The sequence below is a fragment of the Micromys minutus genome (genome assembly GCF_963924665.1).
Source record: "Micromys minutus genome assembly, chromosome: 20".
NCBI lineage: Eukaryota > Metazoa > Chordata > Mammalia > Rodentia > Muridae > Micromys > Micromys minutus.
The window spans coordinates 42,170,902-42,187,145 of NC_137955.1; the positions used below are offsets into that span (position 1 = coordinate 42,170,902).

The 16,244-nt window shown below is 48.3% G+C and overlaps 1 protein-coding gene across 1 annotated transcript in view; it reads left to right on the plus strand.

Annotated features, from left to right (window-relative positions):
* The window catches only part of ANKH (ANKH inorganic pyrophosphate transport regulator), a 119,145-nt gene that overhangs the window by 60,992 nt on the left and 41,909 nt on the right, over positions 1 to 16,244 (plus strand). The window contains exon 2 of the mRNA XM_080933593.1: positions 7,042 to 7,258. Coding sequence (XP_080789719.1) covers positions 7,042 to 7,258 — 217 coding nt within the window. The remainder of the gene's footprint in view (positions 1 to 7,041; positions 7,259 to 16,244) is intronic.

Genomic DNA, 16,244 nt, shown 5'->3' on the forward strand with positions numbered 1-16,244 from the left:
TGGACATGCAGAGCAGAGCCCTCTTTGACTGCTAAAGGGACCGGGCTCGTTAGCCGGCTGTTCCCTGCAAACCACAGCCTCGTGTGTGGGTGTCAAGCTCTTGGCTGGAGCCCCAGCTAGACAGAGCTGTATAGATCCTTGAGAAAATAAAATGAATCTGGAAAACTACTGGCAAGACAAATGAACCAGTTTAACTCAAACCACTTTTTAAAATACAGACAAACAGAACAATAACAGTGGAAAATTACAGGATACAGGAACCCAGACTCCTGGGGGGCGGGGACTGCCATCCCAAATGGCCGGCCATCCCAGGCATCAGAAGCTGACCTCACAGGTGGCTGTGCCCAGCCATGCTGTTCCCTATACAAATGTCACCTTGCTGAAGAAATTCAAGAAAGATGTTTAAACTATGCTTAAACTGTTTCATGGTGTCACGGGGGTGGGGGGTGGTACAGACACCCTGCAGCTTTAGAGAGAGGAATCGTCTTTTATCAAAGGGCTTAGGAAACAGCCTGGACTGTCTCCACACAAAACAAATGATTGTCTAGCCTGTAAGCCCTGCTATTCCCTCTAATCCAAGATGAGAGGAATGAAGGAACATCTTACTTAAAAAAAAATAAAAAATAGAAAAAGGGACTTTGAGCATTGACTATCAAACCTCAGCTGGAAACCTTGTGGAAGTGTTTGAAAAACCGTTTCTGAATGATGATTTTTCTGATAAGGCCCTGGACTTCAGGGCAGTCTGAGCCCCGAGCTCTAGGTACTCACTGAATTGTACAGCCAGCCCTTTTGCATACCCTGTTCCCTCCCCATCCCGTCATCAGAACTTGGAGCTCAGCAATGGCATGTGCACCTTCTATTTTTGTTGGTGTGTTTGCTGTTCTAGGGGTTGAACCAAGGTCTTGTGTAAACTAGGTGAGCGTTCTACCTCCAAGCCAGCCTCCAAGCCCAGCAGTTCAGCTTTTAGCCAGCTCTCTTGTTTGCTCTGTCCTCTAAGCTTGATTTTCTTAAGTAACTAAACTCCTCAGCATGCTTCGACTCTGTCAGGGAATAGTTTACCCCCTTTTCCAGAGCCTTCCAAAGAAAATGAAGGGGGGAGGGGGAGTCAGAATAAATTGGTGTTGGAGCTTTTACACTTACAGGGCTCATCATGTGACCCGATGCTGCGTTCTATTTGTGTCCCTATGACTACAGCTGAGAGCCAGCTGTGAGCCCAGTCGTGTGGGGCAAGCTTGTGATGGGAGCAGAAATATCAGGGTACGCCCGCCCTATCTGTCCACTCAGAAAATGTCGGAACCACAAGGACGGCAGGGCTGTCTGGCCGCCGCCACCACTCCGCATATTTTAAATCTATAAAATCTACCAAGAATCTTTTTTTTTTTTTTTGTAACCTATATAAACAGGCCCAAAGCTAGGACTTCACCCATTAATGGTCATGTATGAGATCATATATAGAACATTCATCTTTGTTCCTGTGTTACATTCAGACATTCATGGTATTTAGTAAATACAAGAAAACTGATGGTAAATAAGCCAAGTCAGACTGTGCACAGGCTTGTTGGACCTGGGCTGTGTACTGAGCGTGGCAGAACAGAGAGGAGAGAAGGGGGGAGGAGAGGCCAGTACAGAGCCAAGAGGTTTCTTTCTGAGATGTGCACCTATAAACCTTGGTAGGAAGAAGCCAGGTCAAACAGGAGAGGAAGACTGCACATGAACAAGGCTCCACAGTAGTTTAGAGGCTGTCTAAGCCAGGCCCTAGATAGATAGCCTTGACCTGCCTGCTGAGACTGGCCTTCCCATTGTAACAGCAATGGGATGGTGAGGAAAGGCGGGGGACACGGGTGTTTTGTTTAGTCGCACCTGATGGCCCCTGTCACAGAAGAACCAGAGATCAGGGCCTTCCAAACGAAATGAGGACCACCAAAGGCGGGATTGAAAATGGCCAAGCTGCTTAGCCCCGTGGAGGCCAAGACCGTCATAGTAGCAGATTGTGTTCTGAACTGGGTCCCGGCAGTTCTCCGGGTTGCGGTTTGCACATGCAGGTTGAGAGGAGGCTGGATGATTAAGCACTGAGTCCCAGAGGTATTTGCAGGTGGCTTCTCTGTGTTAATGGAGGTGGCTCTTAAGACCTGCCTGAGCTATCATGGGTGTGGGGTGACAGCAGGCTGGGGGCAGTAGGTGACTTGTAGGATCGCTGTGTGCAGCTTAGCAGAATTGTCTGATCTCCAGATCCCAAGTTAAAAATGTTGGGAGTTTAGGATTTCCTGTCCTAGACAGCTTATCCGAGAGAGGTTAGCTCAGACCTGTGAGATTTCATAGGTATCCCTCCCGGGGGGGGGGGGGAGGAATAGTAGTTTCTACTTTTTAATAAATGTCCTGTGGTTTTGCAAACTTGGTGTATCAAAGCAAAACAGCCCATAAGCAGTCATGAGTCTGGACAATGCTAGGAGACACGAAAGTGCCCATGGCCCCCCAGTGTTTCTGGGAAGCTGCTATGTCTTTGCTTGCACTGCATCTGGGGTCTGAAGCGTGAGGAAAGACCAGTGCTGTTCCGTGTGGGACTAGGCCTGAACTGTGAACCAAGGCTAGTGTCACCTTTACAGTATTAGGGAACTGTTAGGTCTGGCTGCAGTCCAGACTCAAGTGCCTTTGCTTTGGAAAACTGTGAAGGTTTGGGAACAGGCCTTGGACTAGCAGGTGACGCCTCACTCATCCCCATGACTCCTAGCTGAATTCTGAGCTGAATTTTTAAAGCCACAGCTAGTTCCCCTCTCCAGCCACGGCTACCTCTTCTGAACTTGGATTAAGATATTGCTGGGCTTCGACCAGCGTTGCCAGAAGCCTTCGACCTGCGATGCAGCCTAGACACATGCCAGCAGGACCCAGGCCTGCATGCCCTTGACAGGCTTCGGTTTTAAGCCCCAGAGACATACACGGAAGAATCTTGGCTTTCCCTTCCTTTCTATCTATAGCCTTCCCAGAGGATCTCACACCGTCCTCCACCTTCAAATGCTGTTGGCCGCTGTCCCTGTCTTAGTGAGCACCGCACTGCTCAACAGTGCCTCCAACCACAAACCTCACCGGCCATCCGTTTTCCCCTGTGCCTCACACCCGTGGTCAAGACTACGTCCTGCTCCAATTTCTTGGCCTCCAAACTATGCGTTTCCATCCGTCGGCTCTACCCTACTTTGCCACACCACCTGGTTGCTCACCATGGTGACAGGTCCAGTGCTACCTTCTGGGGGTTCCTTTACTTCCCCAGATGACTTCCTCCTAGGACTGCTCAGCTCATGGACATATTTGCTTTTCTTCAGCTCACAACACAGCGGATGTTCATACTTCATACACGTTTATCTCCTCCTCCAGTCTATCCACCCTTCTGCCTTGCGTGGGAAACCATGCCAAGGTGCGGTTCTGGGGACAAAACAAGTAAATTCAGGTCTCTGCTCCCCAGAGCTCGGGAAGACAGAGGCCAAGAGAGCAGACACACGTCAGGAAAGCAGCGATAGAGGGGGAGGGGGAGGGACAGATGTACAAACAGCAGGTGGCTGCAGGACATGTCAAAGCCTAAGGGGTGGTGAGAAGCCGTCTTGAATAAACAGGAGTGTAAATAAATGGTTGTCCCGTGTGTGGTTTTGAAGAAAGGTAAACTGTTCAGAGGACACCTCGTTTCGATCCATCTCTCACAAGAGCCAGGAAGATTAAGCAAGAAAGTCAAGTGTGCAAACAAAGCCATAAAGTGGGACAAAATAATCTTATTACAGAGGGGTAAAGCATAGGAAAGGCTTAAAGCGCGTGCAGCTGAGTCCATGAAGTCCAGCAATAGCAGGGCTTTCCTCTCTCGACAGAATATGAAACAAATAAATTGGACAGACTGGGAGAAATTGCTACAAGTGGGAATAAAAAGTACTAAAACATTAACGTACGTAGCGCGTGTGTTCTTAAGTCTGAAGCTTTCCGTGCATTTCTCATACTAGAATCAGGATCCATTTTGTTTCAGTGACGCCTTTAACCCCATCACCAGAAACATTAGATCAGTAGGATGTCTCACAGGCAGTGGCATCTCGTAATGACATGTCCTTGCTCTCGGTGACTTTTCTAGTGTAGTAACTGCTTGGCACTCTGTGCACAGCCTCTCTCTCTCCCAAGGTCCTCTGAATGACCCACTCAGCAGTTAAGCCATGGAAGCAGATTCTGGCTGAGCCCCATGCTCTTCCCTTAAAGCTCCACGATTGTTGGCCTTGCTGAAGCTTCCCACCCTTGCTGACAGCTGCCATTAGCTGTGTCCCTCTTCTACTGCAGCTCTAGGGTTAAGACTTGGTGTTGGTGAGGATAGAAAGTACAGCCGAGACTGGTGGGTTGTCAGGATTGTTGTTCATTAAAAAAAAAACAAAAAAAAAACCTAAGGTTTGTCAAGAGACATGTAGACAGTCTGTTCCTACATTATATAGGTATGCTATAGGTGTGTTTGAAACTTGCGCTAGATAATGCCATTTAAATTTCAGCATACTGTATGCTCTAGAAACAGTTCGTGGGCTGGTGACACAGCCCAACAGGACAAGGCGATTGCCACCAAACCTGACAAGTCCAGTTCAGTCCCTGGAACCTACATGGTAGAAGGAGAGACCTCACTTCTGCAGGATGCCCTCTTACTTCCACATGTGTGACCTGTCATGTGTACACACAGACACATACATACATACATGTACTGAATAAATAAATGTGTTTTTTTTTTTTTTAAAAAAAAAAAAACACATTTATAAATCCAAAACCACGGATATGAGGAAAGGCGGGGGAGGATTTCAACTATGCTAGTTGTGAGACCTGAGCAGGCATGCCATTGGCACTGAGGATTATTCAGGCTCTGGGAGGCTGAGAAGCTGTTCAGAACTGTTCCAAGTTCACTCTTAGTGGCGCAAGACCTGAAGTGAACGGGTTCTTGTACACCGTGAATTAACGAGCATGCGCTTTCTGAAGAGGGTGGGGCAAGCAGGATAGGGTGCTGGGGAGAGGACGCCAGGGCTGGTGTCTGCTGGAGTCCGCTTCCAGGTCTGTGGAGAACCAGGAGGGACCGTGGAAGCGGGGAGCTGGTCCTCATAACCAGTGCATGTCAGTCCCTGGGTTCCTGCCACCCGGGGGTCTATGAGACCTGCCGGGCACCAGCAGTGTCTGCCTCAGATTCCCACGGGACAAACGGGGTAGGTGATCAAGTTGGTCAGCCCTCGTATCAAACACAAAATCCACTACCAGTTAGTCTCTTGGTGTTTAGTTCGCCCCATGGCGTTACAGTGTTTGCTTCATTTTGACAGAAGGAAAAGTTTATTTTTTTAAATAAAAAGAGAAAAGGCATCACTGTCGTACAAACAGTTCTCTTGGGAAAGCACAGATACAAGGAATGGAGAAGAAACGGATTCGAAGAACAGGTGTCAGAAGCTAGCTTTATATTCCCAGCCCGTTTTTATTCTAAGATTCTCTGAAGCGGTTTTCCCGTCGCGGCATTTCCCTGCGAATGCGCCTCCCTCCTCCCCGTAGCGCCTTGCTTGATGCTTCACTCCATAAGTGCTCACCGCCGCCTCGGCAGCATCTCCAGGAGAGATGCTGAAGAAGTGTCCTGAGGAATTGAAGCCCCGGAGTTTTGCTCCTTTTGTCTGTCTTCCCTAAACTAAACAGATAGTATGTTATATTAGACACTCACGAAATACCCCGGCGTGTGCCCGAGTGTGCGAATGCACACACACTCGCTACAACACAGCATGGCTGCGGTCTGGATACGTTTTATAAGCAGTTGGTGTTCAGTTGTAACTGGAAGGGTCTCATCCCTGCTATGTGGTACATGAACTAAATAACATACTTTACTGTTCGCAGCTGTAGAGCAGGTTAGACACTGAGTGGGCTGCTGTGTTAAAATGTGGTAGAACAATTCTTAAGCATTACATGGTTGAGGAGCCATCTTGGATTTGGTTGGCGGGTCTAGCTTTTCTTCTTCCACAAAGTCGTTGTTTCACTTAGTGCTCGGATGTCATCCTACCGAGTGTTGCAAAGTGGCACTTAGGCTGTGCCACAACTGTTGGTGGAGAAAATCACGGCCCCTGTCTGTTCAATAGAAATGGGGCAGACAGGGAGAATGCATTTGTGTTTCGAGCCAGCGGATTGAACGTGTCTTTTAGGAATGTGTCTGTGTGTCTGTCGTGGGAGGAGTGGATATAATAGGTAAAGGCTTTCGGGTGTCATTATTTTAAAAAATGACTCTGTGATGGCAGGTGTGTGCCATTGGACTTTAGGACACAGAGAATGAGCCCTTGTGTTGACTACAGTTGAGTGATGGCCCTGTGTCAATACAGGGTGACTGCTTGTAGCCAGTATTCCTCTCTGGGCCAGGGTGCTGATGGTTGGGGAGTCGCTGTACTTGTGGGGCAAGGGGACAAGGAGGATGTTGTCACTTTCACTTGTCTCTCTGAGAACTTGAAAGTACGCTAACAATAATGTCTGTTGTAAAACCTGGGTAACTCTGTGTGAAAGGAGGAAAGGTCTGAGGGGGAAACAGCCTGTTACATACTACATGCTTCTCTCGTGTGGATCCAGATGTAACTGTGCACACACACTTGTGACAGGAAAACAAAATGGGGATATTCCAGGAGGATAACAAGGACCAGAGAAAAGGGGTCAGGCAGACATATGGAGGTGAATATGAGCAAAGTCTAGCCCAGGCTGGACTAGAACTCAAAACTTGAGATTACAGGGAAAACATCACCCTTTAAATGATACTTCTTTTGATATCTTTTGATACTAACAAATACTTGTTAGGTTGGTTACTTTCCCCAGTGGGCAGATATCACCTCCCAAAAAGGCACTCAGACTAAAAAGCTGATGGGAACAAAACCAGAAAAGCCAGTATTTTCTACAAACTTGGGAGTAGATTGACTCTACACACTGCCCATTATTTCTCTGGGGAACACATCTGCCAAGTCCTGGGTTGGTGGCAGGCTCTGCAGAGATGTGATGCTATGTCTCATGCTTGTCTTGGTCTTCTCTCCTTCCCAGGCCTTGAACCGGGGCATTGCTGCAGTCAAGGAAGATGCGGTAGAGATGCTGGCCAGCTACGGGCTGGCGTATTCTCTGATGAAGTTCTTCACGGGGCCCATGAGTGACTTCAAAAATGTGGGCCTGGTGTTCGTGAACAGCAAGAGAGACAGGGCCAAAGCTGTCCTATGCATGGTGGTGGCTGGTGCCATTGCCGCCGTCTTCCACACCCTGATAGGTAAGGCTCCTGCTGTCTCTACTCATCTCGGTTCGGTCATTTCATTTACTTCCCAACTGCTTTCAATATAGTTACAGGCTAAGTGGTTTCCTTCGTGATTATTAAACCTTTCTCATAAAAATTTCAGATAGAAGAAGGAATGGAGTCTGCGGTCCTAGATCAGTCACATTTTAAAACTCTTACCCCACTGCCCCCAAACACTGTAGTTTTGTGCCTCTCATACTCAGAGTCAGGGAGTAGGTGGTTTTATCAGAAGATTGCTATACCTAGGAGGTAGACGAGATAGCAGACAGGCCCAAATTATTAGCAACTTGAGAACAAAGGTATGGTGTTATTTTGAACTATACTTACCAGTATTGAGAACCAGGCAATGACTTTGAAATTAATTTGCTCCAGGGTTCCTGTGTGCTCCTTCATTCCAAAGCAGGACTCTGCACCCTTGGCAGAGCTGTCCCTGGAGCAAGAAAGCTAGAGTCTAGCTACGGCAGTTGTGGACGTTTCAGAAGACCCTGGAAAGGCAGGTTGTACCAGGGTGGGCCCTCCTCTGCCACCTTCTCAGTGGTTCTAACAGCCCCATAGGGTACGGTTTCAGAATATCCTGACTTTAAAGTAGTTTCATCTGGCTGGCATAAAATTTGTGGAGCACATCTATGGAAGCCAATTGCCTAAAGCCCTTCAGAGTGGTGTGTCCTAAGCCCATTGTGTGGCTTAAATGGCCGCCCAGTTGTCTGAGAAGCATGAATGTCACAGAGTAGGGGAGACAGAGGATTAACCCGAACCACTTACAGCGTATTCATCTGCAGAAAGCCGGTGTTTACTCACGGAATTGTGAGTCGGAAAGTCAACAGGGAAAAGGCCTCCGTGGCTTTCCTTTCTAAGATGGTGGGGGATTTTGTTGTAAGAGCAGAGCAGAGGGGAGAGAGGCTGGCTGATGATGTGCCCCAACTGGCCTCTGAGACGGCCACTTCGGTTGTGCTTAAAGGACTCGGAGTGGCAGGCAGCGCCTTTCTTTCTATCCACTTCCGCCCTCGTGGTGAGTGTTTGGAGGAACCGTTTCTGCTGCTGCCTCTGAGTCATCTCCAAGGAAGGTGTGTATACGGAGAAATGTCAGACATTGTAAAAGAAGGGTCCTTCTAAAGGAGTAGAGTGATTTATCTTCACTATTAGTCTTTTCCTTTACGGCCGGAATAAATCCAACTTTCGCTTTTTGGGCCGCAGTTGAATGAGACTCTGGAAAGAGAAAGGCTGAGCAGACTATTATTAGCAGCCATAAGGAAAATGTTGAGCCTGATTTACCATCTCATTGTATCATGTTGTATTTTTGAGAGACAATCTCAGGAATACAAAGCTCCTCTGACGTGTTCTACAGCAGAGGTCAACCTTGAACTTCTGATTTTCCCATCTTTCCCTTCTGAACTCTGGTATTACAGGCATATACCAGGTTATGTGGCACTGGAGCTGGAACACAGAGTTACAAGCATCGCAGGCAGGCATTCTCCTGACTGAGATAGAGCCCCTGGTTTTTCCATGTTAAAAATGGAAGATTTAGAACAAGATCTTAAATTTAAACCAAAGGTGTGCTTTACCCTCTTACACTAAATAATTATCTTTATGACACTTGAGCTGTTTTTATAGCTAATACTTCTATCCTTCTATCAAACAAACGCTTTACAGGGACATTCATAGCAGGTGGTTTCGAACGCCTATATTTAGTCTTGGGATTTTCCCTCGGCTGCCTCCCTGGCAACCGAGCTGTTGATCTGTCCCGAATCTGCTCTTCTGCATCAGGCATCTTTGCGCATCTTTCCTTCTTCTTCCTTCAGAGCCTGCGAGCACTCGCCCAGTCTCCTCGTCGCCCATGTTCTGGACCACGGCTCTCCCTCTGCCCACCCAGCCCACCTGTTAGTATTTTCTCACACCGGCAACCATCCCTCCAGTGAGGTTTCTGCTCTAGGTGTATTGCAGTTGTAGAGGACACAAAGCCGGCTCTCGCTCCTCAGTGAGGCTGGAAACTGTTAGCCCTCGAGTAGGCTGATGACAAGGAACTCCGGCAGAGATGTGAGAACCTCAAATGGTCAGCTCCACTTGAATGAGGAAGCCACGGTGTGATCCCTGAGCCCAGGGGCTGACCCGGAGGGAGCATGTCTGACCGGGTACATTCCCCTGGGTATAACATGTCAGTCAGAGCGCTACATGCACCAGTGCACTGAGCTTGATGCTGGACTTGAGGTGAACAACAGAGGTCTAGGCATAAATGGAATTTCTCTGTACTCGGTTTTTCCAAAACTGGTCTGCTTGTTTCTTTATGTGTTATCACTACTTTAATGAATTTAACTATTTTTCTCAAGTCCCATTGTATGTGTGTCCCCATGCAGATTGTATGTGTGTTCTTGAGTACGTGTATGCACACACATGTGCGTGTGTGTGCCTAGAGTCAGGGCAGCATGAGGTGTCTTCCTTAGTTGCACCTGACACCATTTGTTTGTTTGTTTGTTTCGACATAGGAGTTCCCACCTAACCTTGGCTCATCTATCTGATCCGTGTAGTCTGGCCAGAAAGCTCCATGGATCTTTTTGACTCCTCCTCCCCTACACTGGTGCTATTGATGTACCACACAGTTTTTTACGTGTTACTGGGGTCGCAATTCAGGTTTTCATATGTGTGAAGTAGGGTACTTTCCCTAACTTTTTTTTTTTTTTTTTTTTTTTTTTAGTATCTATAAGACCATCTAAAAGCACCAAGCAGGAGGGGGTGTCGGGGTCCCTTCTTATCAGGGTTGGGCCTGGAAGTTCTTATAGACTGTCTCTAAAGGGATACATTCGTTAGAAAATATCTTTTTCTACATTTCCCTCCATCTTCTATATAAAGTGGAGCCGAGACTTTGAGTGTTGTCTCTGAAATGTCGCTAAAGCTGGGCTTTAGCCCAGTAGGAAAGCATTTGCCCAGTGTCTGTGTGGTGCAGAGTTCAATCCCTGGTAATCCCCAAAGAGGAAGGGGTGGGGAGGGGGTGGGGAAGGGGTAGGGAGGGGGTGGGGAGGGGATGGAGAGAGGAAGGGGTGGGGAGGGGCTGGGGAGGGGAAGAGGTGGGGAGGAGAAGGTCTGGCTGGCTGTATCTAAGTCCCTGGTGGTCACTTTTCTTGTCTATTGATGTCTACCATTTCTGTGTGGCACTGATTCATGGTTTTAGACCTGCCATATCTTTTCTGCCCTCCTCTCAGTTAATGACCAACTTCATGGTTCCTTTTCACTTTGCTCTTTATGGGTTAGTTTTACTCCTTAAGGCATCCCCACCCCCGGCACCAGGCCTTCTTTACACTAAATGGACTTTCTCCCTGGCAGAGGCCATCCTTTTTCCCATGAGGCAGTGTTAAGGATGGAATGTGGGCCGTTTTACCTGTGCGAAATGTGCCATTTAGTGTAACTGGCATCTGCTCCTCTCGGAACGGTGAGGTATTATTCCGTAGACTGTCCTCCCAGGGCTGCAGAAGAATGAGAGTCAGACTCACCATTGTTTCCCGACCCAGTTCCTCCTCTCAGTGCCCAGCGGAATGCGTACTGAGTAGATTATGCTGGCATTCCAGAACCTAAAGTAACTAGAAGGAAATGTGTACAAAAGACAATGGTCAGCTGTACCCCCTCCCTAAGTAGGTGCAGCCAGTGTGTGTGTGTGTGTGTGTGTATGTGTGTGTGTGTGTGTGTGTGTGTGAAAAAGAGAGAGAAAGAGAGAGAGGTCAGTGTCCATTTCTAGAGCTCTGGCATAAGCAGATTTCTGGAAACAGTCACACAAAGGGCTTGTAAAGGAAAGGAAGAGAAGGTGGGCACAGCCATGTGTTTACTGCACAGAAGAAATGGGGCAAACTGAGTCTAGACCTGAACGTAACAGGGTGTCTGGCGTGTGCCGGGGCCAGGTCACGGAATGAGGTAGGAGAACCTAGAGTCTGAGCCTGGGACACGTGGAAACCAAAGAGAGTCGGGAGGCGCTGGGAGACGGTCAGGCAGCAGGGAAGGGCAATAGGAAGGACGCCGTTGAGGGAAGTGCTGTGGTGGGGTGCCCAGTCCCCGTATGTCTCCATCTCCCTCGGCACCTTTGTGATGCTTTGATTGTTCATGTTTACTCTAGTGTCTGTGGATGTTAAATACAGCTCTAACCAACGGAGGTCACGATGTTCCTAACACACATCTTTCAAACCTCTCGGTCTCCAAGAATCGTCTTTCCCATTTAGACAAACCAGCTGTGTTTTGAACTCTGCCTTCTGCCCATGGTGTGAACTGGTTCCTCGTTTAGTCAGGCCTCTGAGATCTTTCTTTTTTTCTTTAATACTGTGTGTCATTCGGTGATGTTTCCAGAGACTGCAGAATCCCCGTAACAACCAGTGTGAACTTCAGCTGAGTGGCCTGTAACATGCCAGTCTTTTGAAGAACTGGGGCTGAAGATCTGCCAATCCCTGGGGACCAAAACCCTTCAGGTTTAACCATGTTCATAACTGGAAAATTGGCTACAGATGTATCACCTCAGGGCTCCTCAACCTGATGTCATCTCAGTGCGCCCGTTAGTAGCTAGAAGACTTCGGTCTCTAGACACTCTTGAGAGACCATTGTCATTAGTTGTTCTTGTCCCAGTAAAGAGCCTGTTGCGGGTCTTCCTCTTGGCATGCGCAGTAGCTAACATTTGCCGGTCTTCCTCCTGACATGCGCAGTAGCTAACATTTGCGGGTCTTCCTCGTGGCATGCGCAGTAGCTAACATCGTCTTCCTTGTGTGCCGTGCCGGTTGCTTTCATCCCTGACAGTTCTGCGCATGCCAGTCGGGTTCCCAGACGCCAGCCACATAGGCTGTTCCCCAGGAGAGCTTAGCAGGGCTCATCAGGGAAAGATGGTTCCTCCTCTTCCTCAGTGGCACCTAACCAACTCAGGCCTCGTGCCACAGAGCAAAAGAGTAGACAGCTGGAACTGTGTCAGATTTGGCAGGCTTTAAAATCTAGAATTCAAGTTACTGTCAGCTCCAAACACACCCACAGCCTGACTCTAGCTAGAATTGCAGGAACTTCAAACATATTTGTTGGGTAGCTGCCACTTAGCATCCCTTTGGTGTTTAATCATAGTCATGACTTTTTCCTTGGACTCACCAGAGACTCTGCTTATTAAAAACTGCAGAAACAGGGTTTGCCACTACCCTCCTTGAATTAAACCTGTCTGAGGACAGGTTGACGACCTGATATTGTAGCTAGTGTTGACCGAGTCCAGGTTATTTTCACCTCCAAGGACATTGAGGCTTCTGACGTCCTTGTTCATACGGACAAAGGCATGGTTGATGTGGACTTAGCTTTCAGTATGTCTCTTCCCAGTGGGAACCAGGTTGATGTTCTGAAGGAGCCTAGGAAGCCATTTTGAGGAACTGAATACGAATGGACTCTTACCATGGGTAACTAAAATAATCGTTAGTAATTTCTAGCTTGGTTCTGTCTTACCTTTTTGGACTTCCCACTTATTCACCCTGTGAGGACTGGCTGGGATCCATATGGAAAGCCACAATCAGTCAGAGTGTTAGGAATAAGCAGATTTATTTATTATCTGAAAACCCACCTCAGGGACAGGGGATGCTGCTCAGCTGGTAGACTGCCAGTAGACTGCCAAAGCTCTGGATCTGATGTCCAGATGTGGTGCTGCACATCTGGGATCCTACCACTTGGGAGGTAGATACAGGGGACCAGATGATCAACTACATCCTCACTACAGAGTGGGTTAAGTCCGGGGCTGTACCTCCTGGGACTTCACCTTAAAACACCACCGCCAAACAGGACAGAAAACAAAAGCCACCGCAGAACTTGGTGGCTTGGAAAGCAAACGTTTGCTTTTGTTCTTCAGACCCAGGCAGGGCGGGTGATCCTTTTGGACTTTTCTGGGCCCACACCCTTGTTGTCAGTTGAAATCAGGATGTGGGTGTGCTAATGCTGAAGGAGCTCTCTAGGTGTGGCTGAGTGGCCCCTGCTGAGCTCTTTGCCTCTGTGCCTCCTTGTCTGGTCCCTTTGCCCCATTGCCTGGGCTTTGTTAAATGGCTGTGACTGGACTCCAGGCGGTAGGAGGCGACACAAGCATCCTGAAGTCAAGAGTCGGAGGCTCTCCACCACCATGTTTGCACCCTACTGACCAGAACACATTGCTGGCCAGCCCGGGGCCAAAGGGTGCACACATAAACTGTACAGTCTGTGGTAAAGGGAACTGAAACAAAAAAGTGTTGCTATAGAGACAGGAAGAACTTAGGACACTTATGCAATCACTTCTTTGGGGCATGATGGATTCATCCATCTCTTTATACTTATCAAAAGGCAGGTTATATCCTGGTTGTTCCCTCAGTAATACAATGTACCAACTAGTGAGACGCTGACACCCATAGTAACTTAGGAGTCCCACTTTGCCAAGTATTATGCCAGTGAGGCTTTGGCTCCCATGTTATAGTCTCATATTTACTTGCTTATATTATCATGCATGGTTCCAGGATATTTCTTCTCTGAGGCCTTGTCTATGTGCACCTCCCATCTCTGTGCTTTCTGGGTGAGCATTGCACAGCGCAGAGCCTAGTGGGACCTATTACGTATCCGTGTCCCAGCCTCATGCAGAAAGCTGTCCCCTTCACAGCTGGGTAGTTGGCACAGTGCCTCATATGAATAAGTCATTCGACACATATTTATTGAAGAGATTTAAATGTGATTTATCAGCCAGTAAGTACACACTCGTTGGAAGCAATACACACATTAGAAACCCAGGGTGAACTTGCAAGCTCCTACAGAGAGCTTCATACATAGGGTCAATAAACAGTCATGGGGAGACTTTACACATTGGTACCTTAGAAATTTGAATTAGGACAGGTGTTCTGAATTTCATGTCTTGGGAATGTATTATAATTTACTCAAATGGATGGGGTCTCAGTTCCCAGGAACTGTCTTCATCAACTGTCTTTCATTGAGGCAAATATCTTTAGTTTGCAATAAGTACCACTAACTATTGGCCCTGCCAGTCTGGGAACCACTGATTGCTGTTCTCAGCTAGCTGGGGTTCTAGGATGTATGAACTTTTAGGGCCCTCTTCTCTTTGTTTGATCTGGCCAGTTCATAGGTCAAGCCAGTGTCCCCCCCCCCCCCCCCCACTGTCTGCAGTCATAAAACCTGCTCGCATCTGTTCAAAGCTTTATTTAGTGTTGTTGTAGATCACTCTTGGTAAGGCAGTGGTTAGGAGCTGATGCTTACCAAGCATTGCCAAGGCAGCTAGAGTAACCACCAGAGACTACGCAAAGCCTCTCACACACATCACCAGGGCCACCAGCTTCAGCTAGGGTGGAAATAGCTCAGTGGCTGGCACGATGGAGTGGAGTTGGGGAACAGGAGAAATGGGGTGCAAACAGGTTCCGTGATTTTATACACGCAATATCTGGGGTAGAAACAGCTGCTGAGTTATAATCAGATCCCTCTAACATACAAAAGATAAATAAGAAAGTCTGAAAAGCTGTCTTTGGCCTCCAAGTTTCCTCTTTAGTAGCTGAAACAGGAAGGTTCTAAAGTAGAAACTAGAAAAACGTAGCCTTCAGGCCCATGAGTTTCAGATGCTCCTGAAGCCGGGTCCAGGGGGCTGTGCAGACCCTGGATCTGGAAGAACAAGGCGGTACTTAACATTCCAGAAACAGAGCTGGGAGGCAGGCTCAAGAATCCCACGGTCCCTAAGCCATCATTAACCTTCCTATGTTTACCTCAGATACCCTACAGAAGGGCTCCATCTTGTTGCTTTAGCTAAAATACATCTTCGCAAGAGTCAGGATGCTTAGGTCCCTATGCCCAGGCAGCAGGTGCAGATCACATGCCCTGCTGTGAGCTGCACACATTCCCATCTTTTCTTGCTGCCCCAACCAGAGTCTAAAACAAAGGCACCTTTCTCGGAACCAACCAGTCTTCATTTTGTCAGGGCTGCTGTACCAAAATGCTGCAGCCTGTGCGGCTTAAATGACAGAAACATCCAGTCTTGCAGGTCCGTAGGCAACAAGTCTGAGATCAAAGTACGGATGGGCCTGTCTTCTTCTGAGCATTTTGAGAAACAACTTGCCCTTTGCCAGATTCTTGGTTCTGAGACTTTCCTGGCAGCCTTTGGCTTGGAGCTGCATCACCCAATCTCTGCCCTTATAAGGACCCCCCCACCCCATACATAGCAGTCTTTGTATCCAATCTCTCCCTTTTACAAGGTCACCCACCCACTCCAGTATGACCTCATCTTATATCTGCAATAATTCTGTGGCTGCATGAGGTCGCATTCTGAGGTCCAGGGGTTAGGACCTCAGATGTTTGAACTTCAGGGAGGCATGGTTTGCTCGTGTTGCCACCATTTCTGGCCCTCAGCCTTCCTTCTCCCATGGTCCTCAGCGTCAGTAGTCAGGCCTTGTGAGCTGGCAGCTCCATGGACTGTAACCTTTACCAGGGATTTTCACTGGCGGCTATTCATAGCAGCCCCATGCTCTCGCGTGTGCCGTCACCGCCTTTTTATTCCAGGCGTTTCTTCCAGAGCAGGGGGTCTCTTTGCAAGACCCTGCCCAAAGGAGCATTTGTCCATTGCCTGGAAGCACATGCACAAGTGAACAGCAGCAGTGCTATGGAGACCATGGCTCTGCCCCCAGTGTAGTGTGTGAGACGCAGGCCTCTCGCATGCCAGCTTTTGAGTTTCCATCAGCTGAGCGCTGGTCTGAATGTGCCTCACTACAGACTCAGACTAAAGCTCTCACGCTGCCTTCCAGGGTCAGTTCAGGCCACCTGTCTGCTTCTCATCTCTGTCGGGGCTTCTGGTCCAAATGACAGGTCGGAGCACAGCTGTCCCCTTCCTACCCTTTGCCACAACAAGTCTCTTCTCAGGCTCCTGTTTTGCTTCAGGATGTCTGCTCCCTGGGCTTCCTTTCTTTCCCCTCCGTGGCCTGGACAGAGCCGCCACCACGCTCCTAACCCAACACCTTTC